Source organism: Pieris napi, chromosome 7 (genome assembly GCF_905475465.1).
Source record: "Pieris napi chromosome 7, ilPieNapi1.2, whole genome shotgun sequence".
Classification (NCBI taxonomy): Eukaryota; Metazoa; Arthropoda; class Insecta; order Lepidoptera; family Pieridae; genus Pieris; species Pieris napi.
This window is the reverse complement of record NC_062240.1, coordinates 9,274,601-9,297,784: the sequence shown is the minus strand read 5'-3', so window position 1 is coordinate 9,297,784 and position 23,184 is coordinate 9,274,601. Positions and strand designations below refer to the sequence as shown.

General features: G+C 33.1%; 4 protein-coding genes across 7 annotated transcripts; 2 read left to right on the top strand and 2 right to left on the bottom strand.

Moving 5' to 3' along the window:
• Positions 1-1,290: 1,290 nt before the first annotated feature.
• On the bottom strand, positions 1,291-5,692 carry LOC125050847 (L-threonine 3-dehydrogenase, mitochondrial). The gene is made up of 4 exons (XM_047650904.1): positions 5,297-5,692; positions 3,710-4,234; positions 2,685-2,951; positions 1,291-1,482 (listed from the first exon to the last, which is right to left on the bottom strand). The coding sequence occupies exons 1-4, from the start codon at positions 5,394-5,396 to the stop codon at positions 1,346-1,348; spliced, it is 1,029 nt and encodes a 342-aa protein (XP_047506860.1). The 5' UTR covers positions 5,397-5,692; the 3' UTR covers positions 1,291-1,345.
• Positions 4,124-20,075, bottom strand: LOC125050848 (inosine triphosphate pyrophosphatase). Of its 2 annotated transcripts, none has more exons than XM_047650907.1 (2): positions 19,299-20,075; positions 4,124-4,234 (listed from the first exon to the last, which is right to left on the bottom strand). In XM_047650907.1, the coding sequence occupies exon 1, from the start codon at positions 19,921-19,923 to the stop codon at positions 19,342-19,344; it is 582 nt and encodes a 193-aa protein (XP_047506863.1). In that variant the 5' UTR covers positions 19,924-20,075; the 3' UTR covers positions 4,124-4,234; positions 19,299-19,341. The 2 variants fall into 2 exon arrangements, with proteins under 2 accessions (XP_047506863.1, XP_047506862.1); XM_047650906.1 differs by lacking the exon at positions 4,124-4,234 and adding an exon at positions 17,702-18,011.
• LOC125050843 (protein artichoke) lies at positions 11,686-19,334 on the top strand. 3 transcript variants are annotated; one of them, XM_047650898.1, is made up of 4 exons: positions 11,686-12,003; positions 14,001-14,197; positions 14,598-17,221; positions 17,301-19,334. In XM_047650898.1, exons 2-4 carry the CDS (start codon positions 14,058-14,060, stop codon positions 18,809-18,811), a joined length of 4,275 nt encoding a protein of 1,424 aa, XP_047506854.1. In that variant the 5' UTR covers positions 11,686-12,003; positions 14,001-14,057; the 3' UTR covers positions 18,812-19,334. The 3 variants fall into 3 exon arrangements, with proteins under 3 accessions (XP_047506854.1, XP_047506855.1, XP_047506856.1); XM_047650899.1 differs by having other exon boundaries at positions 13,989-14,197; XM_047650900.1 differs by lacking the exon at positions 11,686-12,003 and adding an exon at positions 13,102-13,379.
• A 1,389-nt stretch (positions 20,076-21,464) lies between the features above and the next one.
• Positions 21,465-23,148, top strand: LOC125050916 (26S proteasome non-ATPase regulatory subunit 7). The gene is made up of 2 exons (XM_047650999.1): positions 21,465-21,825; positions 22,278-23,148. Exons 1-2 carry the CDS (start codon positions 21,651-21,653, stop codon positions 23,084-23,086), a joined length of 984 nt encoding a protein of 327 aa, XP_047506955.1. The 5' UTR covers positions 21,465-21,650; the 3' UTR covers positions 23,087-23,148.
• The last annotated feature ends 36 nt before the right edge of the window (positions 23,149-23,184 follow it).

Below are 23,184 nucleotides of genomic sequence, written 5' to 3'. Positions count from 1 at the left end.
ATAATTTCACGTTTCGAGTGCTATTCAGTAATCATAGCGAGACTGCCACAGATACCATTAAGCTGACAAATGACAATTTATATATAAAAAGATTGCCATATTAATGCTACTTATTTGCCCTAAAATCTCGTGCAAGATGGTGATTAAAAAAAATATTTCTTAGTAGTTTTTTAATTATTGCCGGTTACGTATGGTATGGCGAATTTGGCTATGTTAAAAAATTTAAGCTATTTGTAGTCTGTGTACTATAAATTTCCTTTGTATAGTGCTTTTCATGAAAGAAGTCCCGCGGTGATTTTTGGAACTAAATTTGACAGGTCGGCAATGTTGTCATTCGTCGATGTTATCAAGTTCGTTTGTTGTGGTAGATTTTTGTGAATTTTTAACTAGCTTAGTGCATTTTAAAGATTGATTACAATGCCAAAAGTTGCAAAAAGTTCGGCTCGAGAAAATGATATTAAAGGTGAAAGAGTTCTGTGAAGCGGAACATAAGAATCAAGGTGTTTTAATACCACTAAACAATGTTCGGAAGAGAGTTGCCGCCATAACAGGTACTTTTTAGAGTTGCCATTTAATATTTTTTGCTGTATTGATGGGACTTTTATGATTTAAATTCGTTTTTGCGACAAAATTGAATAAATACATAACGTGATGAAACTTGGTAACTGAAATTAAAACATATATTACATAAGCATTATAAACTTAAAGTTACTATTATTTTTAATTGTTCATAATTTAATTGCAGGTGTGTCAGATAAAACTGTAACAAGAATTACAAACGAAGGAATAATAGTGGCGTGTTCTTCGAAAAAAATTGTAACCCAACAATTATGCACTAAAACTCTGAATAAAAAATTGTATTGCTTTTCTTTACCCTATTTTCTCACCTTTTTCCTGTAAGTAGGTAGAACACCGCTAATATAAGTAAATAAAAATATACTTTTTACATAACAGAAATGCAAACTTTTTACATGCAGAAAATAATATTATTTGATAAATTACATCTGCTAAATGTTAATAAAATAGGTAAATTTTTTACTCATAAATGGCAACATTACGTTAAGCGATTGCAGCGCCGCGTCTTGGAGACTTCTTTCAGGAAAAGGACTATAATAATTGCATAAGATTTATCTAGATTCTAAATTTAAAAAAGATTGTTATCCAAAGGTATGTTATATAATTCCATGAGCAAGAATGATTCAAGGTTTACTTATTTATTTTGCAATTATATTTGTAATTATTTATTGTTGTACCAGTCCTGAGGTAAGGTAACTTAAAAGGGACAATGAATGTGTTTGAAAAATACACAATTATTTTTAATAAAGCTAATTTTTAGTATACATTGTCAAAAGCCGTTGCTGGCTATTTTTTCTTTAACTTCGCGAATCATAATTTCAACTAAATTGTCCAGGTCCACTTTGGGGTTCCATTTCCAGTCTCTTCTTGCTTCGCTATCATCAAACACTTGGGGCCAACTGTCAGCTGAAACACACAGTTTATATTAAACAACTTCTTAATTTAGTTTCATGTTCTAATTTGCGTTACGAAAAAAAAGTTTCCAATTATACGGAGAAAACGTTAGATAATTGATGCTAAGAAAATAAAATATAAGTACATAAGTCTTAAGGTTATCCTAGCATGGAAATTGCTTAATACACTTTTAAACGTCACCTTACATACCCATAATCCAAAATATTCAATTCCGTATATTAGAACAAGCACCATAGTAGGTGTTCATTATGTTTATATTGTTATAGGGCCCGAGTAGTTTTTAAATAAATTTCAAGAGAAGACAAATTGCGGCTTTAAAATCATGGTAGGTACTTTAAAACCGCGTTTCATACCTACGTTTTTATGAAATGGGTCCTTGTACCAGCTCACACAAACACGCAAAAAATATTTAAATTTTCGTAATTTTGTTATGCGTATAATACGAGTAAATACATATCTTAAAGAGAAACAAACAAATGTCAATGATAATGCTATTCTTAGAATTTCTACAAATGTCTACGGCATTATTAGATAAGTAGCTGTCTGCGTCCAATTAGGTCTTCTCCAGACTTGTCATTATATAAGAGTTGTCGCACTAATTTATTTTAATAAGTTTTCAAAGTTAGCCTTTATATATTGGCCTTTATTTTTATTCAGGCGTTATAAAAGTAAACTGTTTTTTAATCTTGTATATTATTATGCATTTATTTGTTTTTTGGTGGCGGCAATACCTTGTATATACACCTCAAAATTAATCAACTAACCTTAAACTTAACGCCAGAAAATATTTTGGTCCATGATTTATTATGATTTTTGTTAGATCACCACGATTCTGAAGATGCAGTGAATGCGTTCACAAATGTCATAGATGAGCCCCTAACGAAGAATTGGCCTACTGCCTCTTTCAGTAGTTTCATCGACTGCGAAGATATGCAGAGAGAAACGAAAAACTACTTCGACAAACAAAAATGTATCGACACCTTCTACATAGAGCCCATTCAGAATATCTAAACACTTTCAGTGTGACCCTCGTACTATTATTAAGTACTATAATACTAGAGGTGACACTTAAACTTTAATACACGTTTCATACACATTATTGCTTAGATGTTTTATATGGGTGTTGCTATATTCATGATCGTTTAAAAAATAAAACTTGCGTTTACACATAATGAAATATAATTGTATCTTACCAATTTCCTGTCTTGCGTCCGGCATATACGTGATCTTAAAATCTGGTACATATTTGATCATTTTTTCGGCAAGTTCTTCAGGAGTGAAGCTCATCGCGGTGACATTGTAGCAGCGTCTATTCAGGATTTCGTTTGGAGCTTCCAGGAACTCTGAGAGGGCGTTTAGTGCGTCTCTCACATGCATCATTGGTAGCCTTGTATCGGGTTTTAAATAGCATTGGTAATGGCCTTTACGTAAAACATCATGGAAGATTGCTATGGCGTAATCTGAAAAAAAGGGCTTGGTAATGAAAATCCGTGGTCCGAAAGTTAGATATATATGTCACCGTAAAATTGTAAATACCGTTATTTTGTAATCTATCTCGCGAGATTATGAACTGTCGAAAGATTGTGAACCTAAACGAACTGCTTACAATTTAACGTATCGCGCGAGATGCGATCCGTTTCACAATTTGACGGTTTCACATCGGTAGATTATAATCTACCGAATAATAATACGTTACATTGTAAGCAGTACTCGCGAGATAGATTACAATCTAACGGTATTTACAATTTTACGTTAACATAATATATACCGCGTGCTCAGACACCTGTATCTATAGAATGCAGATGCATTGTATATTTTGTAATATTTAGTGACAAATTATATAACAAACTAGTGGACCCGACAGACGTTGTCCTGCATGATATTTCAAGCAATTAGTAAAGCAAAGTATGAAAGTACCGACTGCAGCGCCATTTGGCGGGCTGATTTGCGAATCTAAACCATTCCCAGATCCCCTTGAACACACACAAAAAATTTCATCACAATCGGTCCAGTCGTTTGAGAGAAGTTCAGTGACATACACACTCACAGAAGAATTATATATATAAAGATATAATGTTTTACTTTTGTTGATTATTGTTGCACTAACAGTGATAATTCAAGCCTATATAAAACGAGTAAACTGAGTACTCTAGCAACTGATAGAGCGTTTTAAAATTTCACCATGCTTACAGCTAATAGAAGGTACATTTGGTAATACCTGTTGTGCCTCCACCTGGTGGGTCGCTCGAAATAACACCAGGAAATCGTAAACAACGAAAATCAAGCCCGAACTTATGATAATAGTACTCTCCCAATAACTCCGCGTGGACTTTAGACACGCCATAAATTGTTCTTGGTCTTTGAACGGTGATATTCGGCGTTGGGTTCCTGGGAGAGTCGGGGCCAAAAGCACCTATTGTACTAGGCACAAAAATCCTGAGTTTATACTGTTTTGCAAGTTCGATGACGTTGTGCATGCCTTCGATGTTCACTCTCACAGCTAGTGGGACGTTTTGTTCACCTATCGCACTTAACAGAGCAGAAAAATGTATCAACCACTCTATTCTGTGGTCGACAACAATTTTCTGGAGTCCTTTAAAATCTAGAATGTCAGCGAAAATATATGGACCATCATTAGCCACCTCTAGGTTTGGTTGTATTATATCTGATAGAATAACATTCTGTTGGCCGTATTTTTGTCGTAAGAATTTAGCACATTCCACGCCGAGTTGACCCAGACCACCTGAAATATAAGTTACATCTACTGTGTTATCGAGTTTGAGCTAAATCAACGCAAGACTCATGAGTATGACGATAAAAACATTTATTTTATTACTGAAATTTAAATATGATTATTTTGAGTAATAAATATTATGTCTTTATATTTATATGTACCTATGAACGCGACGAATAAATAAGTGGAGATAGCACCACAGTTTGTTTAATTATTATCCGTGAAACTTATTGTTTATACATTTCCACGACAGTAATAATTGTATTATAAACATGTTATTATACACGTTTTATTGTGTAAATATTTTTAGTATAGATACATATTTATCAAGCAGCTAGCAAATTCTACCGTGAATAGGTATATATTTTCCTATTTTTAATAGATGATTACGTTACATACGATTAACTTTATGTAAAATAAATATATTCATTTAAAATCTAAATATTTTTTTTACCAATCCTATCCTAAATCCTTATGACTAAAGTGAATGTTGGTATGGTTTTCATACTTAACTATAGGTCACATTCGTATACCTGTAGTATCGTATTAATCCTTGACCAATATAAGTATTGTTGACTGTAGGCATGTACTATTGAAGTTTCTCACAGATATTAAAATCTAATTCTCTACACAAGATTAACATTAGAGAAAAAATAGCAAAGTAATCACACACACCTATTTGGAATCGGCAAATTTACGAATTCAAGGTCGTCTCTATAATTTATTCAAGTGCTAAATTATGGCAGAAAAAAGAGTAAATATTTAAAGTATGTCAATTTAATTTGTATTATTAAAGTTAGTAGTAGTGAGGTATTATTTTTAGTTAGGGAATAATCCACGGGAGTAATTAAAGGTATAACTGGGTTCCAACCGCGTGTAGTTCCTTCAGATTTAACATCAATAGCGTAAAGACAAAAAAAGCAATATTATCGAACTATTACAGAACTTTGATCCAAAAACAGGTTTATCTTCTCGCTTCAGATATTTTTTGTGTAAAAGCATGAAGTTTAATACATTATGTAGAGTGTTGAAGAACCTTAAGCAGTTATTCCTACTCGAATAGGGACTCACCAGTAATTAAAATTTTTGGTGGCTTCTGTAAACTATTCACACTATACGCCCGCAGATTCGTCAATAAAGCTTTCTGAAATAATTTTTGTAATAACGCCATATTATTCTAAAGATATCGGTTTCGATTTGTTCCCTATAAGCAACACTTTAGAGCAACGATAACAGCTAACTGAAGCCAATAAAGATTTAGATGAATTAGAACCTCGGAACCTGTTATACTCGACGTCACACTTAGAACGCTTGGTGAGATTTCTGAAATAGGAAAATGAACTTTATGTGTAGTCAAATCAAAGTGATGTATACTATATTTATTTGATACGGAAGTGGGTGTGTACTTCGACGTAGATCACAGGTGCCTACTTTAGTATTAAATTTTTGCCAGTCTGGCCTTGAGATCTCGTTTTCAATTTGCGAAAACAATATATCAGCATACCTGTTACTTCTAACACAAGTACTTTGATTATACTATATCAATTTTCATTACTAGTTTATTATTAATTCTAAAATGGTTGGTAAACAAGCTGTTGCAGATATAGATGATGACATTTTATTTTATTCTTCCGTTTAAGTAAAAATTTCCTAACTTCGAACAATTGTAAACAAATGTGCTCGCTTCCATAATAAAACCTTGTGTAAAAGAAGGAAATTAAATTTAATTTTCCTGCTTTGACAGTATATCAGTATTGTATCAAAATAACAAGCTCCGATAGGCTAGAGGGAAACAAGTTTTTAATGCGGATATTCGCAAAAATTTGCCACGTCTTGTTTTGGTCATGGAAAAACAAATCATACATAATAATTGTAGAACCACGACCACTGATGTAAAGGTGATAATACGTAGCATTATCACCTTTACATTACATTTCATGATCATCAGAAGTTCATTTTCATTTCGGCCCTTAGACAAAAACGTTGAAATTAGTAAGATTCGGTTGGTTTGTCGTGGTCTTATAACGTAACATTTCTTTCAATATATGTTACGAGAACTCTACAACATAAAAAACCCGTCCCACACCCTTCGTCGCTTTACATATAAAATAATAATAATAATAATAATAATAATAATCTTTATTGACATATTTGTAATTACAGAAATCCTATGAAGACTCTGACACCTAAACTAGGCTTTAGTGCCTGTATCTCAGGAGTCAGTGGCTTCTCCCAATATAATTCGTAACAAGTGTCAAGAGAGCTTATTCAAAATTTTACAAGACAATACTTTTTATAGACATTTGTAAATTCCAGATATTACATCTAATTATCTTCTTACACATAATATACTTAAACAAAATAACATATATTAAAAAAAAAAAAAAAATGTTTCAGTATAAATTACAATGAATATAATAGGTAATAAAATAGGTACATACACATAAAATACTAAAATACATAAATATACATAATACATAAATATACATAATTATACATTTTACATATGGGTATATGTAACACTAGTATAAATATATAAATTATACACATAATTAATGAATCAAAATAACTAAAATATTATTGTAGCATGTTAGTTAAATAGATCTTCTGTTTCCTCATAATTTAAAGACAAAAGCCAAGTCTTAACAATTGATTTGCAGTCATGTAGTGAAAGAGGGTAGAAATTTAATTTTTTGTTTATTTTATTATATAGAAAGACTGAGAGAAATGCTCGTTGTCGCCTTGCGAAGGTAGTACGGAATTTTGCTGTGGGGAGTACATTTGGTATACAGCGTTTGTTACTGCAAACCTCTGGGTTATAAGGGGTATGGACATGTTGTTTGGCTATTATATTAAAGACGAATAACTGTCTAACACTGAGGAGCTCACACTGTTTATATAAAAGTGTGGTTGAAAATCTGTAGGGTTTGAAAGTCATTACTTTTAGTAAAGATCTGTGGGCTCTTTCAAGCTGAATTAGATGTGACTTGCACGCTCCACCCCACACGCTCACGCAGTATCCAATAACCGATTTTACTAAGGCAAAGTAAACAGTGCGGAGTAGTTCAAATTCCGCGGCATAACGTAATTTTTTGAATGTCCAGATTAGTTTTCGCGTGCGTGCCGTTATAATCTCAATGTGAGGAAGCCAACTCAATTTATTATCTAATTCGATACCGAGGTATTTAATGGTATTGGATTTTGTTATATTAATGCAAGTACAATTGCGCTCAGAGACACATATGTGTATTTTAAGATTAATATCAGTCATATGGGAATTAATAGTTTGGAACTGAATATACGAAGTTTTAGAAATATTTAAAGTAAGTAAATTTTCCCTGAGCCATCTAGCCACCTTCTGCAGTCCGCTTTCGGCAATATTTTGTATCTCGGTCCAGGTGTCCCCATAAAAAACTATAGCCGTATCATCGGCATAGGTAAACAACCTGCAACTAGTTAGGGACATATTACATAGGTCGTTTATGTAAATAAGAAAAAGACTTGGACCAAGAATACTGCCTTGCGGAACTCCAAAAGTTACATTTGCGTCGGAACTAATATGATTATTAATCTTAACCCTTTGCACCCGACCACTAAGGAAATCTTTAAAAATAAGCAGGGCTGAGTCTCTTATTCCAATTCGCTCCAATTTGTCCACAAGTATAGGTATTGAGACGGTATCAAATGCCTTGGCAAGATCGAGGAAGACACCAAGGCACTTTTGTTTCCTGTCAAGTTTTTCTGTGACAAACTCAATCAAGCTACCCACAGCGTCTTCTGTTGACATACCCATTCTGAAACCAAATTGTGAGCTGGACAGAATATTGTACCGATTTAAAAACTGTACTAACCTCACGTTAAGCATCTTTTCTAGGATTTTTGATAGTGCTGTAAGCACAGAAATCGGTCTGTAGTTTGCAACACAATCCCGTGCCCCACCCTTGTGAACAGGAGTAATGAGAGACCTTTTAAAGACTTTTGGAAAGCAGCCTTCCCTAAAACATGTCTGAAACAAGATAGTAAGCGGCGATACAATGACATGTCTTACCATTTTTAGAAATCGAGCTGGTATAGAGTCCCAACCAGTGGCACAATCATTTTTTAAGCTTAAGATGAGAGATTCCACCTCAACCTCATCTGGTGGCATTAGTACGAAGGAGTTAGTCAAGCAATTAGATCTTGTACATATGTAGTCATACTTACACCCTGTAAGTTTTTCAGCTAGCTCTCTACCAACATTAGAAAAATAACTATTTATGTCCTCAACCGCATCCAATGCGTTACAATTCCTAATTAACTCATCGGCAGAAGATTTTTTACTTGAACTATCGGTGACATATTTTATTGCAGCCCAGGTTTCTTTATTTGATTTTGCACTTTTTAATAAGAATTTATCGTGTTCGCGCTTCAATTTTCTAAGTAATGAGCAACAAAAATTCCTGTACCTTTTATAGGTTATTTTAAGAATTTCATTTTGGGGGTCCCTTTTTAAATTAAGATGCAGTTTATCCCGGTGACGGATACAGCGAAGTAGGCCCGGAGTCATCCAGGGCTTAAGAGATTTTTTGCGCCTGGGTACACGGACTTTTTCAGTGTTAGCTTTAATAGCAGATGACAGAATTTCAACAAATCGAGTCGCAGCAGACTCGGCGTCTTGCTTGTTAGTCATAAAAGTAAAATCAGCCAATTCAACATATTTTATAGCTTCACTAAAATTTACTCTTTCAACAATGGAAGGGCACTGAGTATTAGTCCGTTTACTGTTAAGGGATAGATTTATTAGAATAGAGTCGTGATCAGTTACGGTGGAATTTATAACTATAACACTAGTTTGTAAAACAGTTTTAACCATTACATGATCGAGACAATTGCTTAATCGTGTTGGATATGTGTGGCCTGGCAGAAAACCCAATTCGCTGGTTAAATTTAAGTAAGAGTTACTGTTTCTGTCACCGTTTCCAGGTTTTATATCGATATTTATATCACCTATTAAAAATATATTCTTAGATTTTATAGATTTAACAATATCATTCAAAGCATTCAAAAAGCGCTCAGTGTAGTAAAAGGATGGTGATCTATAAATAGCTAAAAGTACAATATCTGGTACTATTTTAGCTAGCAGAAAGTTAGCATCTTTAGGATTAGGTTCTTCAATTTCGCAATTTATATTTTGTTTAGCATAAATTATAATACCGTCATTTTGATTTAAGCATTTTTTTGTGAAATAAGAATTATAATCCTTGAGACTGGGTATGGGTTTATTATCGTTTAACCAGCATTCAGTTAAAATTATTATATCTGGATCAAAGTACAGACGAGCTATATGGGCCAAGAATGCATCAATATTTTTGTAAACGCTACGGATATTTTGTGTTATAATTTTTAGGGAGTTTCCTGATTTTTTTACTAAATCATTACAATTATTTATATCACAACTGTAGGCAGTTGCCACTGTTATATTATCAATATCATTATTTATATTATCAATAAATCTAGCCATTTGTAAAATATTAAGCTTTTTGTCGCAGCTACTCGTGTCTGAGAAATGCTGACATTTTTACAAAGATAAGATCTCGATTTCAACATGATCACTAGACTAAGAATGTATAATTTTTTAGTTATGTAAAATACAATACAATGAACAGAGTATAAGTATGTATATAAAGTAAAACAATAATATAATATATAAAAAAATAAAATAATATCTATAAATACAATAATTAAGTGCCGGATTTTCACAAACAGGAAAGTTATCGTAGGCCGGCGGAGTTTACTGGGGGCCTCAAAAAGTCATTGTTTTAGACGAAGTTTATTTAAATCACCCTCACTATCAATTCTAATATGCCGTTTACCTTCATCTTGTCTCAGGTAGGTTCTTCCAAATGAGGTCCAGCAGAATTTATATCCATTTTCCTGAGCAAATGCACGAGCCAGATAATTTAATCGTTTTCCGCAGGGTGATAGACATTCTGAAATAAAAAATGGCTTTGCTGGTCCTTCCAAACTTAAGTGTGCCGTGTTCAATTTGTTAGCAGAATTCATTTTGTTAAATTTGCGTGCCTTTTCAATAATACCATCTTTCAATATAACGCTGCCCAATTCCACAATAATTGCTCCATGTCCAGTTTTACTTTTTGTACGATAAATATCCTTAATATCCTGTTTCTGTATGGGAAAATCAATAACATCTGCAGCTTTTGAAGCAATTTTACATAAACTATCCTTATTTTCACCGGTAATCTTAGGAATATTTCTTAGTTCAAGTTTAGTTGAGGCAGACGTTCGTTCCAGCGACTCGATTTTCTTTTCAAGCTGATCAATATGCAGACGATCTTCATTCCTCTGTTTTTCCAACTTCTCGTATTTAGCTTTCATATCTTCGTACTGCTTAGAAACAAAAGCAATGGAGTCTTTTATTTCTGTATTTTGTGTCAAGATTTCTCTCATGGAGGATTGCAAGGAGGTGAATTTACTTTCATTTTGAGAGTTTGCTTTAGCAAGCATATCCTTAATTTCGGTTATGAATTTTTTAATATAGGACTCATCCTGCTTGCGCCTCATAGTTACATTGCTTCGCTCCTCATTAGATAAATCTGGCGCGGAGCCCGAAAAAGAAGCTTTCGGCGCGTTCAACCTAGCTTCCTTTAAGTCTTCGGGAGTGGGGGTGCTGGGAGGTGTGCGCTTAAGAGGCATATTTCTGACAAAAGATGACACCAGAGTACACGAAAAAATAAACTTGGACCAGCCCCCTATAAATTTCCGCTACCCATATATAAGCAATATTTATCTATTTTTATGATTAATTTTTTAATAAAATAATATCTAAGTAAAAGTGTCAATTTCATTATAAATTACGGTAACAATGAAATTTTTGTCACCGTTTATCGTGTGCATCAAATAATTAAACGCATGTCGGTTTCATTGTGCGACCCTTCCTTATTACAACATCAAAGGATTAAATCTTGATCACCGAATGTGCAATCTGTTTTGTAATTTCTTTCAAAGATTTATAAAATAGGAGATACGTAAAATACTCGTTCGTCAAATGCTTAATCATTACTAAGTTTAGCCACGAAAACTTTTCTTTACAGTGTAAAGTCGATTTAACGACAAACCCCTAATGTGTCGAAATTACTCGGCTTTGGTTGGTTTAGCATGTCTTCCATACAATGATACTCTACATAGCATTACAGCCACCCTCAATAACGACAACAATTAAATGCGTTGTTTTATCGCTTTATTGCTTACTTATTTTTTCAAATTCCGCTTGCTTGTGTGCATATAAATTGACAAAATAGAGTTGTCTTAGAATTCCTGATGAAAGTTATTACATTCTTGTCAAAATTTTGAATGTATAGCCGGTTTCAGTAGTTGTTGGTATAACACCTGGTTTATATTCGATTACAATCAGAAGCCACAGAAGGCTCTTAACATACTTTTGCGATATTTATAAAAATTTAGGCATCACATGTTATATATTGTCCGTATCTGCATTAAAGATTACGTGAAGTGGTGGCACGCGCCACAATGGTGAAAGAAAAGTTACTTGGTGCGCATCGAGCCATGAACCGAAAGTCTGGTGTTTGCATGCAAAATCCACCTCGCATCCCAGTCTGTATTTGTCTATCATAGCTCTAAGAAGCCTTTATTAGTGCACATTATAGATTTCCACACATAGTTCGTAGTAGTTCTTCGCATTAATCTTTGTGAAGTGGCAACTGGGAATTGAAAATTGGTCGGCTGTATGTACGAAAGTAAAAGCTATTACAACATTTCACGTAAGTTTAAATAACATAACATTATTATGTACATAGATTATGTGTTCTATGTAAGTCACCTTATATAGGTAGGTACATACCTATTAGTACATAGTATTAATATTTAAAAAAAACAATAAATTAAGTCATAACAAATAGGTTTATAAGTGAAGGTTGTGGGTAACTAGATAACAATTATTACGTGGTACATGTTACATGTTTAAATAGGTTTTTGACAAATAGTAGTTTTACGTGTTACACAAGTCAAGACATTAAAATAATGCGTAAATGTGAGAATGGGTGTGTGTATGCTGAGAGTTGTTATAAACGCGCGCTGTATTTGTGTTAGTCTTTAGAACAACAAAACAATTATACAATAATATTTCCATATTTTAAGACAGGAGTCTAAATCTAATTGCTCAATTTAATCAATAGGAGGTAGTAATTAATAAAATTGTAGCAGTTTTAAAAGCACTTCTTACATTAATATCATCCGCTTTTTTGTATAGTTACTGCAAAGATAGCCTACACACGATAGCCTAGATAGTGAAGGTTCTGGGTTCATCTCTCGTCAAAACAATAATTATCTTGGTAGGTACGAAAAGCTTGTCAACTATAAAATTACAAAACGCGTCAGCCCCATACTTAACTAGGGGATCTCAAACAATCAATCATATTTTAAGTCTATCTTAGTAAACAAAAAAGGTAGATAATGTATTTTAGAAACTTCTACAATTTTTATAGAAATATTATCTATGGGCTTCATCAAGTTCGTTTTAATGGGAAGAATACTTTTGGGTTGGATCGCACAGAAGGCTTATCGTCTGGGCTATTACTTTGATAAACAATCTAATTATTAGATTCCCGTAAAAAATCAATATAAGCACCTACATATTATTGGTTCAAGGGCAGTCGAATTAAGTTAAGAGTTAACGATTATTTAAGCCATTTAATAAATACAAATTTAAATAACTTAAAGATTCATTAAATAGCAAGCAACGAAATGGTGTTCCACTATCGTATGTCTTAGCTTTTTAATTATTATTTGTTATTTAAGGAATTACTCTTAGGGATTCAGTAGCGAGATTTGGCTTTATAACGCCCTGTCAAAAACGTATTGAATAGACATACGGGCGTGATACTTAGCGCTAAAATGTGTTCCTTAATCTTACCCCCAGTACCGCTGTATACTTCAACCAACCACATCTAAATAAAGGTGGTATAATCATGTTTATCATATTCACGGTTGGTGTACTTTGTCTCCGTACGACAGTTATTTTCGAGATAACTGCGTAACTGTACCAGAATGATTCGTCTCGATGGTTGCATATAGGTTACATTATCTAGTTTCATTGCATTTACATGAATTCTAAATGTCGTTTTGAGGTCGAGACAAGGTCCGGTGTGATTGATATCCTTCTTTATTTTTTTTGTTACTTATATAATATATTCCTTTAATATCGTGTTTTGTTTTTTGGCTATTACATTTCTGGACTTTTCCATATTCGTAAAGCGTTGGGGTGTATGCGAGTGCATAAAAGTGTTTGATAAACATTAGTACAATTAGCTTTGTTATTATTGGAAGTGTGTGCAACATACGTACAGCTTACTTTTATTTTTTAAATAATCTCAATAAGTTTAGTATCAATAGATGTGAAACCTAGAATATCTGTTAAAACACAGGTACCGTTAGAAAAACAATTGTTCCCAAAATCGTACCGCCCTATGGAAAACGTCGAAACGTTTACCTTAGTTGCATCATTGCGGTAATTATGACATAAGGTCCGAATCCTGCCGTTAACTATTAGAGAACAATAGCGAAACAAGTGAAAGTACAGCCATGGTACTTCACAATCATGCTAAGCCACGCAACTATTGTTTCCCGATTTTATTGTTTTAATCGGCACCGTCCTTGTTGCAACCGGATTTGAAATCTCTTTGTTTATTGGTCACCATAAACAGTAACGACGCAGCTATCGCTGAGTAATAGCTCATTTAATTTCCAGTATGAATTTCAGACAAAATTAACTTGAAGAAATAAAGGATGATACCATGACAATCCAGGCAATTAAGGTATGGATTCCAAAACGCAAAGAGTTCTATTGTGTCTCACCTTCCTATTACCGTCATTAAAATCAAATGAGGGAATATGTCCGATCCCAGAAAATATACTGCCATGTATATGTTCAACCAGGAACGAAGATCCACAAATATGGTAAGTTAAAACATAAAATAGAGTAGGTTGTATAATTACTACAATTTGAAGTTAAACGTTGGTAAGGCTTTGTTATGCAAAACTTGTGTTTTCTGGCTTAGTGTTATCTCTGTATTTAAATATTATGTTATGGTTATAATTTATGTACCAACATGCTAAGCATGAACTCATGCAAATTGTTACATCGTTGAATCGAAAAGAAAGGAGGTCATAAATAAGCACGTAAATGTCCTCTAAAAGTAAGCTGGATACTGGGGTGTTATTCAGAAATTAGAGTAAGCGCTAAGTGTCACTCCCGTACGTAAAAAATGTAATGGATTTTGACATACTGGAATCTTATAATCTAATCCGAATACATTTTATAAACACAGTTTATTTCATGTTGCTCATCTCATTCCAGGTGTACACACAGCGACTTGATGCAAGTGACAAAAGGCATACAGAAAGTGGGACAATTCGTTCGAAAACCAATAGATGAACTTATTGTAGAGAATAATTATTTACCGTCTTTACCGGGAAAGCTGTTTCAAGGGGTAAATGTTGCAAGATTGATGCTAAGACATAACGGGTTGGAAAGTGTATCGGCAGCGTGGCTGGAAACCCAAGAACCAAATTTAGTCGAAATATTTATAGTTGAAAACGATCTAAAAAGCTTGCCAGCAGAAAGTTTTTCAAAATTGCACAATTTACAAGCTCTAACTATACAGTCTCAGAGCTTAAAGCGCATTCCATCATTGATTAATCTAACAAGACTACGGTACGTTAGCATTCAATCAGAAAGTTTATCAAGCATAAGTGAACATACGTTTCAAAATTTGCCTAACTTAGATAAGATATTTATTGAAGGGAGTCCTAAGCTTCACAGTCTTGAAGAAAATGCATTTTACGATTTGCCTAAACTTGCAAAACTCGAAATTACAAACTGTGGCATTATGAATATACATATGAGAGCATTGTCCCTATTACCAATGTTAAATGAATTGTCTTTAAGCAATAATTTTATTTCGGATGCTACAATGATAGGTAGAGCAATTAGAGATTTGCCTATGCTCTCAAATTTAAATCTCAATCATAACTATATATCGAAATTAAATGAAGGTGCATTTGTTGATCAACCTATGTTGGAAGTGCTGTTACTAGCACACAATAGTATCAGTATTATTCACCACGGAGCTTTTCATCTTGTTCCAAAATTAAGAGTTGTTGATTTAAATTACAATGAAATTGTCAGAATACATCCCGAATCTTTCTTACAACCTTCCGGCAGCGGTGTTGAAGAATTGTCACTCATTGGAAATAAAATAATGCACATTTCTGAATTTCGGTCTTTGCTCGACGCCTTGCCACGCTTAAAGTTTTTAGATATGAGCGAAAACTTCCTGCAAAATATTCCTCGAGGAGCACTGAGGGGACATCCAAGTTTAGAACAACTACATTTAAATAAAAATAACATAAAATTTATAGAGTCTGAAGCATTCGTCGCTATGCCAGCATTAAGAGAACTTCAATTAAGTAACAATTCATTGAACGATATGAATGAAGGGCCGTATTGGAATCTGCCTGCTTTAAAAGGCTTAGATATATCTGAGAATTTTTTTCGAAGGTTACAACCCAAACTATTGTACAATCTACCAGCTCTACGACGAATAAACATAAGTGGGAATCAAATATCGATCATTGATCCCCTAACATTTATGGATTCTCCTTTTTTAGAATACATTAATATTTCGAAAAATGCTTTAATAACAATACATCCAGCAACGTTTAGAAATCTGGAAAACTTATATGAAATTGACGCGAGTTCTAATAGGCTTGTGGAGTTCTTGCCTGGACTTCCACGAGGATTGGAGCAATTGTATTTGCAAAAGAATCAGATAACATCATTACCAACTCTTCCCTCTCCTGATTTAGAACTTCCTTCTTTAAGAACATTAGATTTATCTAATAATGGAATACAGAAAATACCACACGGAGGGTTGAATATATTACAAAATTTGCGAAGATTTTACATGAAACGAAATGGGCTGAAACAAATTGATGCTATGACGTTTAGTGATTTACAACACTTAGAAATTTTAGATCTAAGTGAAAACCAGATAATTTCTATACATCCTAAAAGTTTTGACAAACTTTCACAACTAAAGCGGGTAAATATTAATGGAAACCATATAGAAAATATAGATATTTCTGCAATAAAAGATAATATTGTATTAGCAGCTATGGATTTAAGTAAAAACAGACTTAAAAGTATATCAACTGATAGGATAAATCAACCTATGAATATAGAAATACTTAACATATCTTTTAATAAGTTATACGAACTGCCGAAAAGTTTAAACATGTTATTGAATTTGAAAGTTTTAGATGTTAGTTACAACCATTTAAAGCATTTCGATGGTAACTCTATAAACAGCATTCAAACACTGAAAGAAATAAAAGTACCCAGTAATAAAATAGCAGAGTTACGATCAGGCACTTTAGAATATCTACAGGACTTAGAGACTATTGATTTTGACAATAATCAGATTGAGACTATTCATCCCTTAGCTATAGCAAATTTGGCAAACCTGACCTCGGTTTTCTTAAGTAGAAATCATATAGTTGATTTACCTGATCGAGCATTCTCAAATCTTCCAAGATTGCGTATAATTGAACTACAAGGAAACAGACTGCAATTTGTATCTATACGCGCCTTTGATAACATGCCTTTAGTACAGTACCTTAACATGAGTAACAATCAGATGACTAATTTGGAAAATTCTGGGATCAGACAATTAACTTCACTTGAAGTTTTAGACCTTAGTTTTAATAAAGTGACCATGATTACAAGAGAATCTTTTCAATACATGGAATGGCTTGTCGAGCTGAATCTTGATAATAACCATGTATGCTCTATAAATGGCAATCCATTTGATTTTATGCCAAGATTGAAAGTATTATCTTTACGCCATAACAGATTAACTACGATAACTGAAAACAATTTCATGAAATTGAGACATAATATAGCTATTTTTGATATAGATGGTAAGAAACTTTAGATTTTGGCCTTTCAACTCATTCAGTATTTAAGTCTCTAATAATATCTAATCCTTTTAATTTACAGGTAACCCTATAATATGCAACTGCGGTATTATTTGGCTTAAGTCTTGGCTAGCTGAATCGACATCAACGGGTCCAAAATGTGCAGATGGGACACATGTAAAAGATATATCTTTTGGTAGAGATGATTGCAAAAATCAACCATTACGAAATGAGGATAAAAGTTGTTTTACTCATGAGAATCAAGCTCTTTTGCCTAGCATCGGCACTTCAGTACTTTCTTCCGTAAACAAAATAGCAGATTATTCCACAGGCTTAAAAAACAACTATCAAGGAAATAAGATAAACAGACCTTCTCCAGAAGAATCAGATTACTTTTACGATGATTATGTAGACTATCCATACAATGAAACGCTAATGGCTATTAATAACGATCAAACAAATTATACTAACAAAAAGATAGGAAATACTCCAACCCTTTATGCTTCTATGAAAAATGTTACTGACAAAAGAACATCTGTCATTGGATCTTCTACTACCGCATCTCCTCCCAAGACTGGTTTTACATTTTTTGGTCTTCCATTACCTTCACTAGACATGGGAAAGTTGTTGACCACGGGTCGTAAAATAGATTGGTCTGAGAATAAAAACACACCAAATTTGAAAAAGTACCCGGTAACAGATCTGCCTAAATTTGAAACTGGTGGTTTCACCCCTATGCTTCCCTCTACATCAAGTGGTTTCTCTCCAATAGTAAGTCCAATACCCACTCCAACTGTAAACAAAACACATACTGTAATAAGTGATGGTGGAAAAATTAGATATGGTAACATTGGCATGATAAATAATACCTTTTTAGCACATGAAATTGTGCCACCGAAGACTGTTGTGAACAATATAACTACTCATAGAAATACTAAAAGCGAAGTTCATGAGGTAAAATCATACTTTGGTAAAGATAATAGTACTCAAATTGCATACAATAAGACGAAAAATGTGGAAGAACAAAAGAGTGATCCAACAAACTTAAGTAAATATAACATGATAGAATCAAATTACACAATCACACATGTTACTGAAAAAGAAGGAATTATAACTACAGATAGTAATGATATGTTACAAACATGGCTAGATACAACTAGCAATCCTACACCAACCAGTTGGCCAATAACTACAAGACCTACAAAAAAGCATAAAATTGATAGTCAACCCACTGCTTTATCAACTGTTCTTGCAACAAAGAATGACGATTTCATGTGGAATGGTACCAGAGCTGCAACAATTACTAAAGTTAATTTGCCACATGCTGAGCACTATGATTTACGTAATAATTACGCTCCCGTTACAAACAGAGAGGCAAAGACAAGATTTAGTGACTTACAAGTACCCAATAATAAGAGTACAGATACTAAAGACTGGTATTATAAGAATTACAATAAATCTCATTTAGATCCTTATATTGCACCTGGCATAAATAAATCAACTTCTGCATCAAATTTAGTAAAGAAAACATATATTTTAGATGTTAGTGTTATACTATATACCTTGTACAATATAAATCTTTTTCAAATTTAACTTCAAATAAACTATGTAATTTTATTACATATTGAAAAACTGCATATCTTTATAAAAATTAAATAATCAATCATGTATTCCTATAAACTAACCTAAGGTAGAACTAGCCAAAAATACATTTAGATTGTCAAGTAACAAATGGAACATACTGTTTCACTATCAATTAAAAAAGAAATATGGTGTTTAGGATAAGTAAAAATTTTGTAAAAAATATTTGTACTGTATTGTAAGTAAATGACTTTTTATCTAGGGAGTTACTAAACATAAAATTTAAACTTATGTCACAACACAAGTTTGGATAGATCATGTTCTATTGAGGCATCAATCAGCGAGTAATTGTTGTACATGTATATTGCTTTACTTCTGTTATATATTTATTTATATTTACCTTAATTTAGTCTTCAATTTACTTGGGTTAAAAAAATAGTAGAAATGATAGTAAATAGCCTTTTTAAAGCAATTTAATCTTTAGTAATTTATTATTTACCTGTGAGTACTAGGTACTGCTACATTGTTCTAAAACACCATGTTTATACTTCAGTATTTTGATTTTGAACAAAATATGCTCTTAGCTTATCTAGTGCCTTATATCTATGAGATATTTTATTCTTCTCTTCCTTTGGCAATTCAGCATATGTTTTATCATAGCCATCAGGTTGAAATACACAATCCCAACCAAAGTCTCTTGTTCCTCTTGGAGAGACAATTTTTCCAGAAGTCCTTCCTTGAAATACCAAAACTTCATCATTGGGTTTACCAGGTGAGTAGGCAAATGTACATACAGCTTCTGCAGATTTATCTTCCCATCCAGCCAGTAGTTGGTGTAATCCTTCCGGATGTAGTTTGTCCAAAAACCACTTAATATACGGCCCAGGCAGACCTTTCAAAGCATTAAAACATAATGAGGTGTCTTCGATAAAAACAGGACAATTTATGCGGTGGGCTGCTTCTTGGCATTTCTTTATAGAAATCTCTTCTATTTCACCCTGTAATTCTGGAAGATCTAATTTATGACTAGTAACTTCTAAAGGAAAGCTGTTTCCTAGTATAGCTCTAACCTCTTCTAATTTCTTTATATTACCCGTAACAAAAGTTAATGCTTTTTGGGACATTTTGTAGCGATTGGTTGGTAAGTGTTTCAGAGGATAAAGTATCAGGTTAAGGTGAGTGAGAGACTAATATGACTAAGTATATTCTCTTATGTTGAATGTGAACGGCTTACGGCACCATAGTTTTCTATGATTAAATTTGTAAACAGTAAACACTAAACAGTTTTTTTTTTAAATTTTATGGCCTGGTAACGAGCCCTTTAAGCCAAACGCTAAACAGTAAAATGTAAGTACAAATAAAAATAAATAGAATAGTGTCTACTGTCTAGGAAGATTAGACTATACCTTAACTATACATATAATATGGAAAAACGGATGGTCAATGGCGTTAGAATATAAAGGATCGGACCAGCGGCAAGATAAAATCACAATGAAATAATTGGTCACGTGACAAAGCGTGAGCTAATGTCATTCCTATATAAATTCGTTTGGCTTTAGTGGGTCACGCCTGACGAAAAGTGATGTTTAGGCAAAATCACCTTGTGGCGTCACGTAATAGCACGTAATAGCGCACCCTAGCTTGTATTTCTTTCAATTCAGAAAATTCATCTTGTTGTCGTACCCTAAACATGCTTTGCGTTAAATATGACTGAATAATATTAAAGAACTGTCGAGAGTTTAGTAACCTAACATCAGTTAAGTTACATATGTTATATGTATATATATTTTAGTTAATAATTAGAAGCGCAAATCATGTTAGCATCATTCTCATTTTATTTTATCAGTGCGTAATCTGGCTACTCACTTAGTATCACACACTTGAAGCCATAATGAACCCTTTAGTTTTTCCCAAACGAATAAATTGTAATTAACGTTTCCAATAATGTCCAATACGTCGACTACACTTCTATTCTTTATAGGTAACATAAGTGTCACTTGGATTTAAGAACCCTTAAATAAGTTAATCCAGTGTCGCAACCTCACTACCTATAATTGTATGTTACTTATAACTAACGTTTCATAATCAATTCATGTGTTAAACTATTAAACCCAGACATCCACCTTAAGCATAGAGTTTCATTTATTATGAACATCCCTCCAACAACCGCCACCGAACTTAACTTGCGTTAGTAGTTTTTGAAGTGAAACTTCTTTAGGCGTATGAGGGTAAAATTTTTCCGAAACGTCACGAAGAAGCGTTTTTGTCGAAGTAAAGGGAGAGAGCGATTGAGACCGATTGAGAGAGAGTGAGAAGGGTGAATTACCTTATAGAAATTCTATATTTTAAATTAAAATTTCGTAAAGAGAATTTATGAAATATGTACTAGTATTTTGTATTAAATAAATTTAAATTTATTATTTGTATTAATTTTCGACACTTATTTATATTTTAATGACAATTAAATTCAATAAATTCCTAACATATCTTCCTTTTCCCTCCCTCTAATCTAATCTAATATAAAGCTTTAGATTTCCGGGAAGTTTCACAGTTAATGTACAATATATTGTATATTCTGTGGTATATATTTTTACAAATAAAATATATACTTATTCTATGATTTGCAACCTATGCCAAAAGCAATAGAATTTTTGTTTATGGAGCTGTGGTTTTTGACATGATGACACTCAAAATTTGTAACTTTGAATAATTTTTTAGTATAATTCACTTTATAAATAAACACGATTATAATAGTGCTATTAAAATCAAGTTCTTTCTCTTTAATTCTGCGTTTCATAAATTAGAAGCTTGACTTTAAACTTTAACATATAACTTATAAAAATCTCAAAAAATGCCTAGTCAAGAAGTGGTAACTACAAAGGTAGTGGTTCATCCACTTGTTTTACTTAGCGTTGTCGACCACTTCAACCGTATGGGCAAAATTGGTAATCAAAAAAGAGTAGTCGGCGTGTTGCTGGGTTGCTGGAGGGCAAAAGGAGTTCTTGATGTATCAAACAGCTTTGCAGGTTAGACCAAAGATATTTTTTGTTTTAAGGCCGGTGTATTATCGAATAATTTATGTAAAGAGTGTACCTAAAATATCGTGACCCACATCATACTCTGATTGATTTATTTCATAAATTGCTTTATAAGGAAAGCAAACATTTGTTTACTTGAATTTAATCCTTAAAGCAACCATCAGATTTCGTTATTAACTGACACTAAACGTTATTATATAGACTGGAGGAAGCAAAAACTAAAATTACAAATAATGATAGTGTACTATCAAGCTGCATCTGATGGTAACACTGCACATAACCTGGGTTAAGCATCCTCCCTTCAATGTAACAGTCATTAAAGAGGGTCTGCCCCATGCATATTGCAGGAGTTGTCAATCACTCTACTACTGTTAAGCAATGTTGTTTATGTTATCTTATATTTCTCTCATTTCATTAAATTTATCTTATTTATTTTTCAGTTCCATTTGATGAAGATGACAAAGACAAATCAGTCTGGTTTTTAGACCATGATTATCTGGAAAACATGTATGGCATGTTTAAAAAAGTTAATGCAAGAGAAAAAGTGGTTGGATGGTACCACACTGGTCCTAAATTACATCAAAATGATGTGGCTATTAATGAATTAGTAAGGCGTTATTGCCCCAATTCAGTTCTCGTCATTATAGACGCTAAGCCCAAGGACTTGGGATTACCAACTGAGGCTTACCGAGCAGTTGAAGAAGTTCATGATGATGGAAGTCCCACAACTCGCACCTTTGAGCATGTTCCAAGTGAAATTGGAGCTGAAGAAGCAGAAGAAGTAGGTGTCGAGCATCTACTGAGAGATATTAAAGATACTACTGTTGGAAGCCTTTCTCAGCGTATAACTAACCAGCTACTTGGTCTTAGAGGACTTCATTCTCAGTTAAGTGAAATAAGAGATTATCTTGTTCAAGTTGGTCAAGGATCTTTGCCTATGAATCATCAAATTATATACCAACTTCAGGATATTTTCAATTTGCTACCAGATATCTTAAGTGACAACTTTGCTGATAATCTCTATATTAAAACAAATGATCAATCCCTAGTTGTTTACCTTGCGGCTCTTGTAAGATCTATAATAGCTTTACACAATCTTATCAACAATAAGATTACAAACAGAGATGCTGAAGAAGGCAAAAAGGATGAGGCAAAGGACAAGAAGGAAAAGAAAGATGATAAGGATGATAAAAAGTCTGAAGATAAAGGAAAAGGAGACAAAAAAGAAAAAGATGAAAAGAAGAAATGATTTAAATAACCCAATAGTATAAGTTTGTAATTCAAATTGTTCTAATAAATTAATTTTTTAAATTATCTTTTCCATTGTTATCCTCAGTTTGAATTGAT

What these genes read in the sequence shown, in the direction of transcription:
- LOC125050848 (XM_047650907.1), bottom strand. Translation starts at nt 19,923, where the DNA reads ATGTCCCAAAAAGCATTAACTTTTGTTACGGGTAATATAAAGAAATTA.
- LOC125050916 (XM_047650999.1), top strand. Translation starts at nt 21,651, where the DNA reads ATGCCTAGTCAAGAAGTGGTAACTACAAAGGTAGTGGTTCATCCACTT. An exon ending in TGTATCAAACAGCTTTGCAG is followed by an intron (nt 21,826 to 22,277) that starts GTTAGACCAAAG and finishes TTTATTTTTCAG; the next exon opens with TTCCATTTGATGAAGATGAC.
- LOC125050843 (XM_047650898.1), top strand. Translation starts at nt 14,058, where the DNA reads ATGGATTCCAAAACGCAAAGAGTTCTATTGTGTCTCACCTTCCTATTA. An exon ending in AACGAAGATCCACAAATATG is followed by an intron (nt 14,198 to 14,597) that starts GTAAGTTAAAAC and finishes ATCTCATTCCAG; the next exon opens with GTGTACACACAGCGACTTGA. An exon ending in AGCTATTTTTGATATAGATG is followed by an intron (nt 17,222 to 17,300) that starts GTAAGAAACTTT and finishes TTTAATTTACAG; the next exon opens with GTAACCCTATAATATGCAAC.
- LOC125050847 (XM_047650904.1), bottom strand. Translation starts at nt 5,396, where the DNA reads ATGGCGTTATTACAAAAATTATTTCAGAAAGCTTTATTGACGAATCTG. An exon ending in ACCAAAAATTTTAATTACTG is followed by an intron (nt 4,235 to 5,296) that starts GTGAGTCCCTAT and finishes CTTATATTTCAG; the next exon opens with GTGGTCTGGGTCAACTCGGC. An exon ending in ACCAGGTGGAGGCACAACAG is followed by an intron (nt 2,952 to 3,709) that starts GTATTACCAAAT and finishes CCTTTTTTTCAG; the next exon opens with ATTACGCCATAGCAATCTTC.